The sequence below is a fragment of the Pezoporus flaviventris genome, unplaced genomic scaffold (genome assembly GCF_033815535.1).
Source record: "Pezoporus flaviventris isolate CSIRO_AGI_PZ_B2104156 unplaced genomic scaffold, CSIRO_AGI_Pfla_v1 ptg000228l, whole genome shotgun sequence".
Lineage (NCBI taxonomy): Eukaryota > Metazoa > Chordata > Aves > Psittaciformes > Psittacidae > Pezoporus > Pezoporus flaviventris.
This window is the reverse complement of record NW_026892776.1, coordinates 675,157-694,545: the sequence shown is the minus strand read 5'-3', so window position 1 is coordinate 694,545 and position 19,389 is coordinate 675,157. Positions and strand designations below refer to the sequence as shown.

Below are 19,389 nucleotides of genomic sequence, written 5' to 3'. Positions count from 1 at the left end.
GTGCCTTTGCCCTTCTGCATTGAAAATAGCATCTTCTGCAGTGAGTTAGATGTGAAGTGGGATTTCAGTGTGGTGGTGGGCATTGACAAGTCACTTGTTTTACTTGGAGGAAAAGAAACCCAGGAGAATATTGGGGGGGAGGGCAGAAAATACTTTTAAGGCTCCCCTCCAAGATGTTGGGTGCTGTTAGCAAGTTGATGGGTAGGATGTGTGTAGTGGTTTGGGGTGCAGATATCAGTTGAATAGGAGCACAAAGACCTTCTTGCTTGTGCAACCACTGAAGTGGTCTCTGGAGAGTAAAGGGGAAAGAACCAAGTGGGGCAGTGGCCAAAATCCTGTTACAGCCTCAGTGCAGATGAATGCTCCATATGTGTTTGGAATGCAATGTCCATGCTCCTTGAGGACTCAGTGACCACCCCGATGCTGTCGTTCCTGGTGGGTGCATGTGGAGGTGGTTTGTTTCCACTGTTGTGTTTGTCAAAGACATACTCCCACCATCACCCCTTCCAAACACATAGATTCTCCTCTCTTGGGAAACTTCAGCGCTGCATTTCACTGTTGGGAGCTGGGTGGAGGAAGTGATGTGCTTTCTCATGTCCCAGACCTACTTCTTTTGGCCAACCTTCTGAAAGGAAAGGAACCCAGGGGCTTGTAGGAGTTCAAAAAGTCACTATTGAAAGCTCACCTCAATTTTACTTTGACTGTAACATTACAGATCTGTGCTGTGGCTTCTCCTTCCAGCCCTGCTCTTTCCTACCAGAGAACCAGCTGAGCCGGGAGATTTGCTCTCCTGCTCTCCTTGGCTTCTGTAGCTAACCATGAATCATGTTTGATGTGATGATGAAGTTTTAGTCTCACTCTTACTTAACTGTCCCTCTTCAAAACTGGGGTGCCAGGAAAGTTTAGGTGCTGGTTTTCATTAAAAGTTGCACATGTGTAGTTAAGATTTGCTTAAAGCTGAAGCTGTCAAATACTTCTTCACTAAGATCCTGATCTAAACTTGATCTAAAATCATTGGAACAAAGTCCACTGGGAAGTGCACGTTGATACTGCAGCTACTAGATGAGATGTATGTGCCCCCTGCCATGCAGAGGTGTTGTGTGCAAACAGACCTAGACATGAGAATTACAGGGAGTTTTGTGGATACAGCTGTTGAAAACAGTTATTACTCCCATAAAACTTCCTTGATACACGAATGCAGCTACAAAATAAATTCTCCCTATGAACATGTCCATAAATCTGAAGTTGCTCTTAGGTGAGGAGGACACTACCTGTTGAAGGAGAACGGTTAATGCTGCAGCATAATGCTGTCAGCAGCCTTCCACTGAGTTTAGCTGTCAGGATTTGTTAGGTATCTATGCAAAGCAATACAAGCACTGGGAAACTCTTGTTTTTCATGTGCTTGAAAGGAGTTTTCTGGAAAGAGCTGCCTGCAATTAGAGTGGGAAAAGCACCTCCAGCAGGCACTGAGTTAGTGTTGCAGTGTGCATTCTGCATGTCTTTACCTGTTTGCTCTACTTGGAAACGCAGTTGTCGTTCCTTGATAGATGGAGTGCCTGACTCAGCTCTGGCTGGTGCAAGCTGTGAGGAAAGAAGGTGTGTTTTGACAGTGTGGAAGAACAGAGACAGTGAGATCTCGTATCACTGCCTTGTGAATCCCTGAAAACAGCTTTGTGCAGTGCTGACACAACATTGATCACTGTCTCCATAGCTGTGAGATGGAGACTTCAGCTGGTAACTTGAGTTATCCCACATGGACAGTGTCTTGCCTGCAGAGCTAGGTCCGTGCTGCTCCTGTTGCAGTATGTTCTGTCAGTTCAGGAGTGATGCTCACCAGTCGTCTGTGTCTCGGTTCAGCAGTTCAAGTGGCTGCACGGTTAATGCATGTGCCCCTTACCTTTGACTTGAACCTATGCCCTGTGTCTCAAGTATCCATTTCCTGGAATGGTGTGTCCAAATCCCAGGAGGATCAATCTGTCTGCTCTGGTGGTTTTGTTCTTTTCATGTTTGAAACTGGATGCGTTGCACAGATGTTTGTGATCCCAGTGCTCTTTCCTTATAGGTGTTGCTTTCCTGCTCTTGTGTGTTCATTGCCAGGGAAACTGCTGCTTTGCAGCCCGGAACTAACAGCATCTCAGTGGTGATTTTTCACATACCACAGGCTCTCTCCGGAAGGAGAAGTATAAAGCAGCGTGTAACTCCGTGCTGGTGCTGTAACAGCAGGGCTGTGCTGTACTCTGCGCTGTGTTAACTCTTGTATGTGGGGTTAGTGGTCTCCCATTTCCTCTAATTTCAGACTTTTAAGCACAGCAGTGAGGACATGGTGAATTCCAGCAGCAGGAAACGTAAGCAGAAACACCTCGTAGGCAGCTTACAGTGACATTACTCAGCATTGCACCTTTTGACCTGTAAATCCAGATGTGCTCTTTCATTTACCCCTAATCATTCAAGCTCTGTATTCATTTTGCCATCAAGATCTGTCCAGATAACTTACTGTTTGCGTGAAGGATCTTTCCAGTCTTCCCCCGATAGCTTTAGCAATACATTGCTCTAACTTCCCTGCTCCTTTCAGTGTGAAAAGCTGGTTGAGAGCTTCAGCTCTTCTGAGGCCTTGTGGGCTGTGTGATCTATGGGATAGATACATCCTTGCTGACAGTTGTTCTTGCATGTGTTTTTGCCAAGTCTCTAGAGGCACTTGAGAAGCACATGTATTAGCTCAGATCGTTCAGCTTCTTCCCTTTCATTTAAGTCTCTGAAGCTGCATTTTAGCCTTGTCAGTCAAGAAGAAAACTTTGCTCTGAATTATTGCAAAAAAGAGAGAGAAAAATCAAACGCAACAACTGAACTCCAACAACAAATCAAACCAAACCAACCTGTACCTCTCCCCTTTGGCCCCATGGCTCTTGACAGCACTCTTCTGCATCAGGTGATGCACAGAACCTAATGCCTGTGGTTGTAAAATGCTTGGCAACATCATCGTATTTGAAGTGCTAAATGTGAATAACTGTATTTTTCCAAAAGCAAAATGGAGGCAGCAATGTTAGAGAATTTTATATACAGGGAATGCTTCCTGCCTAGGACTGGAATGTGAAGTGAGACTTCTGCATGCATTTAACATGCCTGCATTCCCTGCAGAGCATTATATCATTAGCCTCCGTATTAAATGACCACCCACATTTTCTATAGTACGTCTGAGTTTGGTTTTCTGACTGATAATGGCAATGCCAAACTCTTCAATGTTGTGCTTTTAGAGCTGCAGTTAGAGGAAAACACTAACAAAGGCAGAAAGGACTTCTCTGTGGTCAGTTCTACAAGGAGCTGGAAGCGGCGGTCGGAATGAAGCTTCTGTTGAGCTTAGGTGCTCTTTGAGCTCTTCAGGCCTGAGCAGAACAGACCAGGCAGATGCACAGATTGTATGTTCTGTGGTTTGTTGTGTGGGAAACACTTGTGTTTGAAAGGAATGGGCTGAACAGAGAGGAAAGGAGGATGTGAAAGGCATAAGAGGATGATGGTGAGGGCAAGCATATAGGAAGGGGGCAGCCAAGGGGTTTGGGTGGGAGCAGTCATCCCAACTGACTGCTTTTATTTTATATGTATAGCAAAGGAAAGTCTTGGACAGGATTTGAGTGTAGAAGCCATGTATCATTTATGACCACTTCGGCTTCCCTTGCAGCCTCTCCGCTAGCTGGAATCTAACCGGGTTGCTCTCCATGCTCTTTCCTGAAGCCTGCCAAAAGGGGCTGAGAAAGTGCTGCTTGGGATGTAGCCACGTTCTCCCCTGCCCCAGGAATCCTCTGCTTTAATCTGCTCCAGCCTTGCATCAGCAGTTTATTTTTGGAAAGGCTGTTGTATTATCTTGTGGTTGAGGCATGCAAGAAGAGGGGTCACAGCTCCATTGTGAGCCCTACTTCATACACCAAACCCCTTCCCATCAGTGAGATGGGTGTAGTGCTCCTTTTCTCCCTCTGCAGAAGAATTAAGCACACTTTGTGAATCTAAAGCCTTGCACAAAGCATGTGAGTTGTTTGCATTAGCAGTCTATAAGCAGGAAATACCAAAAGGGGGTTGTGTTCCTTGCAGGGATCTAACAGTTGTATGGATATTAATAGCTGAGATGTGTGTATTGACTTGTGATGTCCTCCAGGCAATGGACTAGGAGTTAATCTGCCTCCAGCCTCCGCTGCCCCTATGACACTTTGTCTCTAAGGCATTGAACTAAGCCTACAAACATCGGGGTCAAGTTCTCAGCTACTTTAAACTTCCTTTGTGACCCTGGGCCAAGCCACTCACGTATCCTGGCTTCTGGTATCTGAACCAGGGATGGCACTCGTTTTGTGCTTTGTGTCTTTAGTGTTGGGTATGTAAATACAGTGGGTAGCAGTGGCCTCTGCTGTCTGCTCTGCACAGGTAAGAGTACTGGTCCCTGAGGTCTTGGCGTGCTTCTGTAATCCATGCAAGTGAGACTAAATCAGCTTTAAAGACTCATCATTTGACTTGAAAGCACTGAGTTGTTCTTCCAGTGGCTTGGCCTTTGCTCTAACCCACTGCTTCAGACGATTCTGTGAGTAAAGTTACTATAGTCAGGAAGAAATAAGTGGAAAAGCAAGAGGACAAATATGGTCTTGTTTAAAGGAAATGCTGGGGTTTATCGTGACCTAAAGCAATGTGCTTTATTCAGCAGTTTTTACAAACAGGAAGCTTTATTTAAAAAGCTCCAGCACTTGCTGAATCATGGAGCAAGAGAAAGCTGAGAGGAGAATTAGCTTAAACGGAGCAGATTTTGTGATTTTCAGAGCTTTTCTTACATCCTTAATGTTCTGTCTCAGTTGCCTCAAACAGATACATGATGGACATGGTTAGAATACTGCTGTGGTGGAGCAAAAGGGAGATGAAATCCAGGTAATCATCCAGGCTTTCATAACAGAGACTGCTAATGTAACCCCCCCCTTGATGTGAAGGGGTGGCAGTGGAATTGGCTCCAGCCCTTCCTTGAGCTTTATTGGAGACTTGTATTTACAGCATTCTTCTGGGATCTGTTGTTCTGTTTAATCACAAACAGCCCCAAAATCACACTGTACATAGATAGTACTTGGCTTTGTACTCGGCTTCTCTCAGTTCTGTATTTCCATTTTATAGATGGGAAAACTGAGGTCTGGAAGTAGGGCTTTCCCCAGGGCTATGTAGCACAGCGGGGAGTAAAGCCCTTGTGATTCCAGAGTCATCATCTATGCCCTGGCTTGCTAGGCTTGATGAATATCACACAGTGATCTGGTGTTAGGATTTCCTGGCATTTTGTTCTGTCTTGTCTATTCTTGCTGAAGGCAGAGTTCATAGTGCCCTGTTCTGAATTACTTCCCCTCATGCTTTGTAAAATCAGGGCAGCAGGTCTGTAAGTAGGTATTGTTAACATGAACTGATTCAGGCTTTGCCACTGCATGATCTCACAGCACCATAAATAACTGCTCATCTCTTTCTCATTTAATTTCTCATCTGCAAGCCATTGGAGATAATATATTCTAGGTGGAGATGCAGCCCCTGGCCTTGATGTGAGCATCTGTGCCTTAGCAGGAGGTTAGTGGCTTGAAGGAGAAACCCCTCTAAAGGGGATGGAGCCTGCCCAGCTGCTGCAGATGCCTCATTTCCCTGCAGGATTTCTGTGTCTCCATAAAAGCAGCTTGCTTGATTCTTAATGTAGTATTTTTATTGTTCTCTCTGTTGTGAAACGTGCTCACACTGAGACTCTTCATCAGGGCCTGTAGCGATAGGACAGGAGGTGATGGGCTTAAACAAGGGAGATTCAGGTTGAATATAAGGCAGAAGCTCTTCCCTGTGAGGGTGCTGAGGCGCTGGCACAGGGTGCCCAGAGAAGCTGTGGCTGCCCCATCCCTGGCGGTGTTCAAGGCCAGGTTGGACACAGGGGCTTGGAGCAAGCTGCTCTATGGAAGGGGTCCCTGCCTGTGGCAGGGGTTGGAGCTGGATGAGGTTTTTAAGGTCCTTTCCAGCCCAACCCAGTCTGGTTTGTGTTGCACACTGTTCCCATAAGAGCTCCCAGACTGGGGTTGGATGAACAGGGCTTCACGTACCTGTGAGCCTGACATCTCAAAGTCTCGCTGAGTCGTTCCTGTTGACTTAAACCTGAATTTCCTTGTCTGGCCTGAAAACACCTGGCAAACTCCTCGCTTCCAAAAATGTTGTTTGAATCCCAGAGTTCTCACCTCCTCCCCAGAGTGATCTGAGGGGGTTTTCTTAATAATAGCTTAGATTAGAGCCTGGGCTTTGTTTCCAGTAGCTCTGCCACAGTTCCTACAGAGATGTCATTCAAATCAAATGCACCAGGCACTGCAAACTGTGCTCTGAGGGACCTGCGGGGTCTTTCACAAGGGACATTCCAGTGTTTTTCCAACTCCTAGTTTCTGCAGACCATAGCAGAGTTATTTTCCGGTGGTTAGATCTAAGTTGGGACCTTCCTAGTCTGTCACTTTAATGCTGTGCCTTGCATAAATAAAATTGGGATGGAAGCTTTGGTTTCTGTTAACTCAGGAGGCTGTGGCCTTCCTGGCAGAACTGGGGAGGAAGAGGAGGGAAGAGACTGACATGCTTCAGTGCAGCCCTCATCTAAATATAAATAGTTCTCTCCTTGGATCCGTTCAGTCTGAACTTCTGGGTCATTTGACCTTTCTTTGATAAAAGCTTCCTTTATTTGCAAGACTAAAAGGGCAGAGGGGAGGGAAGGACACGGCACATTGTTATGTTTTACTTAATATCCTAAAATCCTGCCCCTTGGTTTCCGCAGTGCAGTGCCCGGCGCTTGCTGTGGACCCACTTCCATGCCGGGCTCCAGTTTCTCTCCTCCAAGTGCCTTGAGTGAACTTTGCTTTTACTCTAAAGCATTAACCTGAAAGGTTTTCAGGAAGTTTATGGAAGCGTGTTCCTTATGGAATTGTGTTTTCCCACAGAGAGCCTCTGATGGGGACAGATACCCTGTTCCAGTGCCCAGCCCTGCTGCCAGAGCAAATGACTTGGTTTATGCCCATTGCACCACTAACTTGGGTTTCCCTTCGTAACTTCAGCTGAAAGAAATACTTGTATTAAATGCTGCTGGTTTTTCATACGTGCACCCTGAAGCTTTTTGAGCTCAGCATCAAAACACAGCTCTGTTCAGGATGTGAAACCACTGAACGCTGGCTTTGGTCTCAGGTTAGCAGCCTGTGCAAGCGAATGTGCAGGTGCAGCATTTAGAACTGCTCCAGACTACACGCAAGTCTTTCTGGCACTAGTTTTAACCATTAATCACTTTAAATCCAGCAATAAATTATTTGAGCAACCACACTGCGTGAACCCACTGCCAAGAATAAACCAGAGCCTGAGAATTACTCAGATCCCCTTCATACCTCAGGACTGTTGCTGCTGGATGGGGCAGGGCTCCTCCTGGACTCAGTTTTGGTTTTTTGGTGCATGTCTTCTGCATGTAGTTGAAGCCATCATCCTGCAAATGATGTTAGTAGCAGTTGAAATGCATTGCATGCATGTGTTGATTTGCTGTTTGCTTCTGAAGTGAGTGGTGTTGTATGGGAATGCAGCTGGATAAGCAGCCTCATCTGTTGCAAATTGGATTTTAGGGCTCACTTGCCTGTCCTCTTGGATAAAGTTTCCCCTCAGCTGCCTCTCCTCTAGTGGAGCTTGTGTCTATCTCAGGCCTGCAAAGCCTTTTATAATGCTCTGCTGGATCAGGAGTCACTCAGGAGGGGCTGAGAGTTTCCATTTCAGAGTGTGCTTCTGAATCCTACCTGAAACATGCTTGGTTTACTCCTGAATTTCCACTTGGTCTGCATGAGATTCCCGTTGGTTTGGTGCTTTTCCTGCTGCTTCTGCACGCTGTGGTGGAGTGTTTTTTCTGGCTGGGAGTCCTCTAGTTAATGACTGTTAGAAAACCTGGTTACTGCTCGGGCTGTCTTTGTATCCTACAATGAGTCGTAGCAGTTACATGCTGGGAAGGAAATGAAATGGTCAGGAAAAGCCTAATTCATAAAGAGCAACAGTTGACTTTATTTTAAACCAATTAAATGGGGGATTAGAGAGTGCTGGTAAGTTCTACCCCTAGTTAAAGAAAACAGCGCAGGCAAACGTGCTGTATTAGCATGAGCATGATTGTCCAAGCTTATAATAAATCCTGTATAATTCCTGACAGTATTAACACGGGCCAGCATACAGGGAAGGTGGGTTGACAGAGGGGTGAATGGTTTCAATTTGCTTGTAAGAACATCTTGATGTGTGTTCATGTGCCCTTTCTCGGAGAGGGTGGTAGCACTGTGAGGAGTGGCAGCAGAAGCCCAACTCCTTTAACAGCAAGCTCAAGAGCAGTGCCAGCTCCTTACACGTGTTTCTCCACTGGTTTAAATAGAACATCTTGCAGGGGTTAGAGGGAAGATTAATGCTCTACAGGGTTAATCCTTAAATCCTTGGTGTTCAACTTCTGAACAAGGGAGGGAAGTGAACAATATCCTCGAACCTCAGAGACCACCTACTCTTTCATATCGACTGCAGCAGCTGTCAGATGGAAGTGATTTTTGGACAGTAAGAAGTCTGCATGGAATCACACTGGTGACCCAGAGCAGGCCCTGTACCCCTGAGTCTTGGACTTCCACTCCTAGTGACTCATGCCACAGAGGGAAAAGGGTTTCCCAGACCCATCAGAGTTCTTCAGAGGGGTGTGAATTAGAAGTGGGTTGATGGTTTACTGTCTCTTGTGGTTAAATTTAATAGACACATGTTTCTCTGAAGATGCTTTTTGGTAAGCACGTGTGTGGCTGAAAGGAGGTCTAGTAGCAGGAGAACATCCCTGATTTAAAACCAGGATGGTCTGATGAAGCACAGAGTAGTGAATTCCTGTACCAGTTGTGTGCTTTGTGCCACTAACCCCTCTGCTTGGCGCAGTGCTCTCTGCGGTCTGTACTCTGTATTACTGCTCTTAACCACAGCTGTCCAGCCCCTCGTTTGCTTCCAGATAACCAACTTGGTGTGAAAACTCTGCTCAGACTTGTCCTTGCCAGCTGTCCATCCGTTTGGTGTATGCCTAAGTGTTCCCTGTACGTTTTCTGTCTTGCAGCATCTGGAGAGGGCCAAATGTGAACTGCGTTGACAGTACTGGATACACTCCACTGCACCATGCTGCTTTGAATGGTCATAAGTGAGTCATCTTATAATGCTTTTGATTTAGCCGATGCTATGTGCTTTACAAGCTATGGTTTCTGTGTAATTCATTCACCTAATGAATGTAATTCATTCTAATGCTGTTCCCACTAAAAATGTGGCAGTGGTGCAGCACTACACCATCTTGAGGACAAGTAGTGAAGAACATCAGTGCAGTGAAGCTGTAGAGGCATTGCCTGCTGCACATACATTTAAGAGGTCATACATCTCTTAAAATTGGGCAAAGCACTGACGTTTTCAACCACTCTTTTATTTATAGAAAATTTGGATAAGATATAACAACATGTTAAAGGTGGCTTCTCCAGTAACAGTCCTCTGCAGTCTGTCTGATGTCCAGTGTGTTGCTGTGCCTGCAACACTTACAGTTTGCTTTCAAGTATATAACATTTTTAAGTAACTCCAGTCCTCAGCGTGGTAAATCTCGTGGTGTTCATTGCTGCTTAAGATATTGGGAAGTTGAATAGCATTGCCTTCATTGTTCTGGTGCAATTCACTTTTCACCAGAGTGGCTTGTGGATGACCTTGGTCCCTGTTCAGCTCCATTAGTATGAAGGTAACACAGATCTTCCCTGAGCTCATCTCAGCAGTGTTTCATTTTCCTTGGGCAGCATTTAATAGGAATGCTTTAAAAACACATTTCAAGAGCATCTCTGAACTACTCCCGTTCAGATTAACCTTTTGTGCAGCACTTGCTGCAGAAGCTGTGGAACAAGGACTGAGTATCTTATGGGCTGAAGTTTCCTTCTCTTGCAGGGATGTTGTGGAAGTTCTGCTGCGGAACGACGCACTAACCAATGTAGCCGACTGCAAAGGCTGTTACCCTCTTCACTTGGCTGCTTGGAAAGGAGATGCAGACATAGTGAAGCTCCTCATCCACCAAGGACCTTCACATACCAAAGTGAACGAGCAGGTCTGTGTGGTTTACTCTAATATACTATTGAATTGCTTTCCTTGGATGGAGACTACTTCAGCTGACTCCTGGCCAACTACTTCAGCTGACTCCTGGCCCTTCTCAAAGGAGTAGCAATGGTTATAAAGTCCTACTTGCTAATGGGATAAGAAGAGCACTGCCTAAAGCAATACCTCCAGTTCTGAGTTAGTGGTTGAATGAGTAAGCAATGTATGTTTATAAAGAGATAGAGAAGTATGAGAACCACTCAGCACCTAGGAAGTGGTCTCCTGCTTTCATACTGGGCTTCTGAAACTAACTCGCATTTCCTTTCAGTTGCTGGATAGCAGAGAAGGTTTCAGTTCTGTCAAAAGATCCATTGGCTCCCTTCTTTGGGAACTAATCAAAGCAGCTTTTTTAGTCTTTGTTTGGCCATGCTCTCTTAGCTACTCTCCTGGCTTGTCTCTAGCACTCGCTCCACTGAACTAATTTGTAAGTTGCAAGATAACTGTAACCCTACTTGCCCCCAGATTAGTCCCTAGCTTAATCTTAAGAAATCAGGCAAGACAAACAATCTGGTGGATTCCTTCCCTTTGTCAAGGTGATGGTTTTTGGTCTGGGATGCAGAGGGATTGATTGGTGTGAGACAGCTGTTCTGTACAGTGGCTGCTGTGTCCATGTTGGGGGGCTGGCTCCATCTAACTTCCCTTTGGAAGTCAGCAGATATCTGTCAGTAGGGAACTTCTGGAAAGCTACTGCTGGAAGACCCAAATACTGCTCTTGTTGAAGAGTTTTAGATAGGGGACTGGTTTACTGAGTGAGGCCAACTGAGCAGTGTTACTGAGCCACTTATGGCTGAGGGAGTTTGGGCAGACATGCAGTAACATATCCAAATCAGATGGTTAAAGCTACCATAGCCCTTGGTTGTCCTGTCCCTGAGGCAGGAATGTCTAATGTCCCTGTGAATCAACTCCTAAACCCCTCAGGTTTTCATCCAGGAGGAGAGGAGTAAAACAGAAGTTTGTCTGCCTTAGTAGCACAAGGCTAAACATGTTCAGAAGTTAATCCCCAGGTAGGTCAGATACTCAGAGCTCAAATTTAGCGAAATCAGTCAAAGTCCAGATGAGCAGCTGGTAACTGTGGGTTTTGCTGTTTAATTTTGATGTAAGGTCAGACACTGAGGAGCAAAAATTCCCTTTGGAGTTGGGTTTAGGAGTCCTAATACTGCTTCCAGCCACACTTTGTGGCAACCAGAGAGCCATGCTTAAGTTTTCCTGAGTTCTGTTCCTTGGTCTAAGGTGGCTAACTTGATGCATTGGGCTGCTCCAGGGCTGAACAGTTGCTTCTGAAGCATCACAAAATGAGTGATACAGTGGTAATGCTATTCACTACCATTCCTCTATTGGAATAAAAAAAGGGGGGGTGTTTAATGTCTGTGGATAGGTTTCCACTTTGGGGCTGCAGTTAATGATGTCTTCAGGCACAGCTGCAGGCATTCAGTCTGTTCAAATAGATTTGAGATGTGTAGTTAGCTGTTTGCAATCCATCTGATAAGAACTGACTGAGGGCCCCGACTGTAAACTCTTCTGCTCTGAGTCGAACAGGTACAAGGCAAACCTTTGCAAAAGATTAAAAGCTTTAGTAGTGTAATCCTTCCAGGTAATGTTTCATTAATGTCTGATTAGTAGGAACCTTTCTAAATGAGAAAAGTCAGCTGAGTAGCCTGTGCTGCTTGTGTTTGAAGGCTTGTCAATGAAATGCACAGTGGTTCAAGTTACAGGAATCAGCAGCTGGAATGGCTTCTGCTGGTAATAGCTTTGACTGGAACAAGATGCTGTGTTCTGTCATTTCCACCCCTTGGGAGTCACCCATTGCTTTGTTGCTTTACCTCACCCATTTCATTATCACATTTTTTGTTTTCTTTTTCCTCTTCCTTTTTGTAGAATGCTCTTGAGATCAAAGAACTCAAAAAGTACGGCCCCTTTGACCCATATATCAATGCCAAGGTGTGTACTTTGCTGTCAGCATTTCACTGCATCATTACTCCAAGCTGCAGTCGTGTGCTTCCAGGTGCAATGTCATCCAGTTGCAGTTAATACCTGTTCACTTTGCAGCAGCTTGGGAAAAATATGACAATTTATTTACTGTGGGTTTCTTTCTTCAAAGCAGTTATAGAAACATAATTTAAGGGAAGCTTTTCCTTACTTTTCCTGGGGGCTCCTTCAGTGCTTAGCCTTGTAGGACTCACGGTGATGGTCAGTTTGCTTGATTGGGCTGGATGACTTCCAAAAGGTAATGTTATTTCCGTTAAAAATGCTTTAGGTTTTGTTTCGTGTGCTAATGTTGCTGATAAATGCAAAGAGATGGATTTTTTTCCTGCTTAAACATGGATGTGTTTTCTCTGTGGGCTGTTTAGAGTGGATTTTCCTGCCTTTTCCCCTACAAAATGCTGTTTTTGTTGTTTGAATGGACACTTAACTCTGGTGGTGGGGAGAAGGGAAGGCAGTAATGCTCATGCCTCCCTTCCCAAGTCCTTCATGTCCTGCTTATTGCATCAGTCTCTCTTTTTTGAATGTTAAGTCTGTTGTGTCGTCTGACCCTTCAGCCCTGGTCTTCTGTTCCTGTTTTCTTGCCTATTTTGCTCCTCTTGCTTTTAGTTGTTCTTGAGCTACACAAAGGCCATGACATCAGCATTTCAGTGCGCTGAGGCTGAGCAGTTGAGGAAGCAGATAAGAGAGTTCCTGGTGGTGTCTTCTCAGACACCATTTTTCATTGTTATTTATAGTGAAGCTGTGGGCTAATGGTGGCAGAAGAGTCGCTGATTTATTGTAAGGTACTTCTGCTGTAAGCCACCACCTCATGGTTGTTTCCAGGTAGTTATTTGGGATCCAGCCATCCATGGCAGATTAAACTCTCAGAGTTTAGTTAACACTTTCACTCTGCTCTATCTGCAGTGCCTTAAAAACATGTATGAAAGTTTCTGAGCTTGCTTACCACTGGGAATTGGGTTTGGGTTTGCAGACCTGTGTTTCAGGATACTCCAGTGCATACCTCTTAAGCACAGATATATCTACATGCACATCAGTGATTTCTACAAAAATCCAGATGGGAATTTTTCCCACAGTGGATGTCTTCTGTGGAAGGATCACAGTTGAGCAGTTCAGTTGCCTCAAGAGGAACTTCCTGAATCATTGTCAGTACCAGAGTAAAATCTTCCACACTCCAGCATTAAAATGCTGAATGAATGAAGTGTGCAGTGCGCTCACTTTCTGGTGGAGTTCTTACTGTGTGTTCTGATTTGGGCTTTGTATTTTTGACAAGTGCCTTATTTTAAACTTCCAGTTCACTCTCAGAGGTGGCTGTGGTGCTTTTGAGAAGGCAATGTGGTTTTGAAATCTGTGCCTTGCTTTTAAGGATAGAGATGATTTATACATAATCTGTTAGGTTCATCACAAGTTCTCACCAGCTTTCCACCAGGTTCTCCCCAGGGTTGATGAAGAGCATGTGGAATCTTATGTCCTGCAAACCTTGATGCTTTCTCGATAGCCTGGCTGCAGGTGGGAGCACCACAAAAGGTCCAGGTGTAAAGTGTGAGTGTCATTCCTTAGGTGGTGCTTTCAGCTTCTCCGCTCCGATGCAGAATGGGATATCATGCAGGAACAATTGAGAGATGTTTCATCTTTCCAAGCATTTTGGGATATTTAGGAGAGGGAGGAAGCATTTATATAAGGCTGGACTGCAATCTAATACCCTGTTGAGGAAGAGGTAAGAAAGCCCAGAAGCTTCTTGCTTTTCTAAGAACTAAAGCAAGAGCTGAGCTTCTTTTTATGTCTTTTTAAACATCCGTTTTAAACAGGAGGCCCCTGCAATATGGACTTCTGAAAAGCAAATGATAGAAGCAAAGGAGATAGAGCAGCAGCTTTGCTTCAGTACCTCCTGCTATCTTGAATTTAGTTCTTTAATTTGTATGAAGGAGCCAACCATTTGAGCAGAGCCAGCATAGAAAAGGCTGTCACACAGCTCAGCTTTGTGCACTGCACAGACTACCTTTGTCTTTTGTAATCGGAAGCAAATGAATCCTGCAGATTGGGTTTAAGGAAAGGAGGTCTGTTCATCCTTCTATGCTCCTGGCAGTGCTGTGTGGGATACCTGTGGAGAGCACATGCTGCAAAAGGAGGGAAGGAGCTGGTACAACTCTTTTGGCCAGCTCTGTGCCTGAGGTGCTGATGTTCTTTAGGTGTTACCTCCTGGTGAAGTTTGGATTTTGCTTCACGTGTTTTCTCTTTTATGCCGGTTAGACATGGCTGTTCTGTGCTTTAGTTTCAGATATGTCACTGGGGCAGGAAAGTAGGTTTTTAATAGGGCAAGGCACTGTTAGACGTGTATACACTGACACAAGACCTCCACAGGGACCTTAGAAATAGCTTGGATGGGACTTAAGAGTCCTATGGCCTCTTTCCCCACCCCTGAGGCCAGATCGTATCTACCTAAACCACTGCTGACCAGTGTTTGTGTAGCAGCTTCTCAGAACCCTTGGAGAGAGACAGCTCTATAATCTCCCTTGGCAGCTTATTCAACCATTCAAATCTCTGTAGGTTAGAAAGATAGAAACCTTTCCCTTGTTTAAACCCAGTCACCCCTGCTTCAGTCAGACCTCTCTTATGGTGCGTTACAAACACCGGTGCAGACCAACATACTTTAAGTGGTTATAGATTCTCCATATTAGCATCTGATGAGGAGTATAAGGCCTATGGTATGTAGTATTCCGTTAACAGGGCTTGAAAAATTTGATGGAGCCCATATGAAAGCAGAGGCATTCCTTTTTGTATTCCCATTTTGTGGTCTGTAGGGAGGCATCTTACGAGCCTGGCTTCTAGCTCCCAGCTGTGAACTGGGGGGGAGATGTGAGAATTCCTGCACGAATGCAGCCCCTGGGCCTTCTTGAGTGCTCTCTTTTTCTAAGAAGGTTTGAAATTTGACGCCATTTGCCTTGTGGCTGCTGGAAAGGAATTTTCTTTTCCCATCTCCAATAAATGTATGTCTGAGAGCTCATGCGTATTGCTCAGGCTCCACCCCGGTTTGTGCTTGCAGAGGGGATGTGAAGGGAGGCAGACTCCCTTGCCTGATCAGCTCTAGTGTTTGTGGCTGCTCAGAACTCTCCCGGAATGGAGGCAGTAAGGACTTGGGCAGTAGTGGGGGTTTCCAGTCACAGCCTGTGGTGGTGATGGGGGACCTGCTTGAATGATTCAGGGGATGTTACCACCTGGGGACCTCTGCTGCTGGAGGATGGTCTGGGGATCTCACCCTGAGCCTCAGAGCCCTGGTCTGCTTAGGGAAGATCAGACTAAATTGCAGTGAAGATTGGGGAAGCCTCCAGCAATTCTGTTATTGAAGGATGTTGTGTTCCATTCCTGAGCCACCAGGCAGGTGTTTGGAGTTGCTGTGTGCTTTAAAGCACCCTTGAGGGATACGGTCTCTGTGCCAGGGAGGGATGAGAGGGGAAATACCTGTTAGCCAGGGCTATGTGGCATAGGCAGTGCATGTCCCCCATGGCTCTCTGCAGACACCCACTGCTCCAGAGGGACCAGGGTTATCTCCTCCTCCTGCAGGAATTGGCATTGAGCCTCCTTTATGCTATGGGGCAGTCTGAGTTCCTTGGTCTTGTGCTGTGGGCTCACTGATACCCAGGTTCCCTTCCCTGTCAGTTAATATGTGATTTACCAACCTTAAATGCCTTGAGAGCAACAGGTTAAACTGATTGATAGGTGTGATCTCTGTAGTTGTCTTTTCTCTCCCCTTCTCACTCCATATGTATATTTTATGTGCAGACTTCTTTATTCTACAGTAACTTCTGTCCACATATGTGTGCCTTCCTTCATCATGGCTGCCTCTGCCACTCCAAGTATAGAGTCTGTTGTTTGACTTTGACCTTCTGTGCTAACAGTGATGCTGTGCTTTCCTTGCCTTCCTAAATATCTCACTCCTGCATGTGGCTGATGCTGCTTCCTGCGTCCTTAGGCTTTGCTTTTACACAAGCTGCAGCTGCACAGAGCCTCTCCAAAGCTCCTCACTTCCCTTCTGCTTCTCATGTGGCTGAAAAATGATGCACATACCAGATCCAAACAAGTGGGGGTTTGCATGCATGACTCCTGTAATCCTTAGAATAACTTACCATGGTAATAAGATTGAAGTACCTGTACAACAGAGTAAGTTCTGCAGTGTGTGGTTGTGAAGTGGTGCAAAATACTGACTGTTCCTACAAGCTGGTATCCAAGAAAGTGCATGTGAAAGCCAAAAGGAAGGTACTTGTGATCAAATTTGATCTCTAAAGCAGTACCTATAACTCCTTCAAGACAGTTCTGTTCTCTAGTTTTGTTTTTGGTTTTCAATAGGAATTATTCTTCCTATGTAGGAACTAAAATGACAAATTCAGCTGTGATTCTTTGAGCTAAAGTTGAAGTGTGTAACAGTTTGTACTAAAGTTTTTTTTGGGTCAGATTGTCAGATACTTGTTTCTAGAGTCCTAAACCAAAACCCCTTTGTGTATAATGACTCTGTAACACACAGCAATAAAACTAGAAACTTGAGGTGAATTTAAGAAAAGGCTTTCTTAAACCTAGCAACATTCTGATTTTGCACCTGCAAGTGCAGTGTGTTGGGTTGCTTGTCTTTCAATGCTTTGCATTGCTGATTTTTACCCTGCCGAATGCTGCATGCATTAGTTGGACCTGGCTTTCACTGTGGAGGTGTCCTCCTGTTGCTTGGACATCTCTTCCCTCAGCTGAACTGAGACCTTGGCTTCTTAGTGGAATGATCTGATTGCACTGCTTTAATTCACAAACTGCATGTAACTTAATGCACCCTTTCTTGTGAGCTTTGGAATTGCAAAGGTGGAATGACTGTTATAATCAGGATAAGTAGGATTTGAAACAATTGAAGTTTAAATCTAAAATGATGACAGTTAAGCTACAGCAGATAGAACTCATGCTGCAGTTTGCCTATCATACATTGCAGCCTTCTGTTTTTGTGGCACCTCCAAGTGTGGGATGCTGCCAACAAATAACAGACTGCCTTTCCCAAGTGCTAGCAGGATTAATGGGAATCCAGATCCAGCTCAACAGTCCCTTCCTTTAACCTTAGCATGGTCCCTTGATTTTGACCTCAGTGCTTTGAAAGCAGGCTATTGCACATATAGCATCTATTTCCCATTGAGCTGATTTATGATACCTAAGTAAAGCTTACTGTTCTGGATGGTTTTGAAGCTTTCACTGGGTGGTTGGTTGATGAGCTCACGAGGGGATGTCTGTGCCTGGTAAACGGCTATTGAGATGGTGAAAAGCTGCCTCCAGGCTGTTTCAGACTGGGCTCTCTGCTTCCCAACTGCCTTTTTGGTCTTGTTTTTGCATTTAAACTTCAATGGTTTGAGCGAGGCATGAGGCAGCTCTGTACTGCCCTGTTCTGATGCACTGGCATTTGTGACCCCCCCAGAACAACGACAATGAGACGGCACTGCACTGTGCTGCACAGTATGGCCACACAGAGGTGGTGAAGGTCCTTCTGGAGGAGCTGACTGACCCCACCATGCGCAATAACAAGTTTGAGACTCCTCTGGACCTGGCTGCACTCTACGGGAGGCTGGAAGTTGTGAAGATGCTCTTGAACGCTCACCCCAATCTCTTAAGCTGCAACACTAAGAAACACACTCCTCTGCACTTGGCAGCTAGGAATGGTCACAAAACTGTAGTACATGTCCTCCTGGATGCTGGCATGGATAGCAACTATCAGGTATCTGGTGTGGCTGTGTGTGGAAGACTGCTCTGATAGCTGGGGGATGGAGAATCCCTGTGGTTACCATACAGAGAGCTCCACCTAACCCTCTTCCCAGAGGGATCCTTTATGAAAGATAAGCAGTAGCTTTGTTTGTTTGCCTCTGGGCTGTTTGTTCAACTCTTAGTTGCTCTGAGAAGCTGCTCAGAGGGGTTCTGGTGCTATGCATGCTTCTTGCCTGCTTGGTAGTTGGTTAAAGAGCCCCAGACACATGGCAAGGGAGAAAACAAGCTGAAGCTGTTCTGTCCCGCAATACCGTGAGCTCTTGATAGGGATGGAGGCAAACTGTGTCTCTTCCTATCAAGCCATTTGTGAATATGCTGGTTTTGCAGTTCTAGCTTGTATGGGGTGGTCTTGTCTTTGTTTTCCAGGACACGACCTCTCCCTAAGCTGTACAAAGTCCTTTCTTGGTCTCTAACCTGGGCCTGCATGTCTCTGAAGAGACCATCCCCATTTTCCATTCCAAATTCTCTCAGCATTGTAATAAGGTTGATAGCCTGTCTTTGGGTGTAGATGTTGTTGCCCATGCTTTGTATATGATGGCATATATTTATTGCTTCTGTAACCTTCTAAAACATGCCTCCATCCCCATTCCCAGTCTGGCTTCATGCTATTTTTCCATTTAATTTGCAGACTGAAAAAGGCAGTGCTTTGCACGAAGCTGCTTTGTTTGGCAAGACAGATGTGGTACAAATATTGCTGGCTGCAGGTGAGAGACTGATCCCCTTTTGAAGCAATAACGTGGTGATGCCTTCACCCAGAACTTGAGGAAACCCCATTATAGTGGCAGCATGTTTCTCCAACCAGCTACCAGAGTTCCGTAGAGAGGGTTATAGAAGTTCTCTCTCAGTGTTTGGCTTCAGGTCTGCCTCTCTAGAGCATTTTTTAGCTCCCCCAGTGATGATCACAAATGTAAGATCTGACTTAACATGAAGACATGATTTTGCACATAGTTAGAAGATATTCTTGCTTTTGCCTTCTCTACCCTTCTTGCCATAGGTATTGATGTGAACATAAAGGATAACAGAGGACTGACAGCTCTGGATATTGTGAGGGAGCTTCCCTCTCAGAAAAGCCAACACATAGCAGCTCTTATTGAAGGTAAGTGATGTAGCTCTGTGTGGGGGGGGAAGTTTGAGGTGCTGACTGTGCTAGTGCACATACAGGATTTTGTTCTGTAGTCCTGGAAGATGCTGGAAGCAAAGCAGCTTCAGATCAGGTCCCTCAGTGAGAATCTTACAGGTTTAGGAACGAATGATGCTTCAATATTCTGGTGAATTGTCTCCAGACAAACACTTGCAGGAGGATGTTTGGGTGGGCTTTAGGGGGATTGGCTCCTTTACTGAAGGAGTGTGACATAACTTTTACAGTTCCAATGGCTTAACTGAGGTCTGTTTAACTCACTTTAAACAAAGTTGTTGAAAATTAAAGAGAACCTAAATCTGCTGCAGAAAGTGAAGTAA

The 19,389-nt window shown here is 45.2% G+C and overlaps 1 protein-coding gene across 8 annotated transcripts in view; it reads left to right on the top strand.

The window, feature by feature from the left end:
- Positions 1–19,389, top strand: part of ANKS1A (ankyrin repeat and sterile alpha motif domain containing 1A) — a 125,149-nt gene that overhangs the window by 19,623 nt on the left and 86,137 nt on the right. For 7 of the 8 annotated variants that reach the window (XM_061442581.1, XM_061442584.1, XM_061442583.1 and 4 more), the window contains exons 2-7: positions 9,107–9,187; positions 9,964–10,120; positions 12,043–12,105; positions 17,588–17,884; positions 18,560–18,635; positions 18,926–19,027. In XM_061442581.1, coding sequence (XP_061298565.1) covers positions 9,107–9,187; positions 9,964–10,120; positions 12,043–12,105; positions 17,588–17,884; positions 18,560–18,635; positions 18,926–19,027 — 776 coding nt within the window. The remainder of the gene's footprint in view (positions 1–9,106; positions 9,188–9,963; positions 10,121–12,042; positions 12,106–17,587; positions 17,885–18,559; positions 18,636–18,925; positions 19,028–19,389) is intronic. The other variant, XM_061442589.1, reaches the window with a different exon arrangement.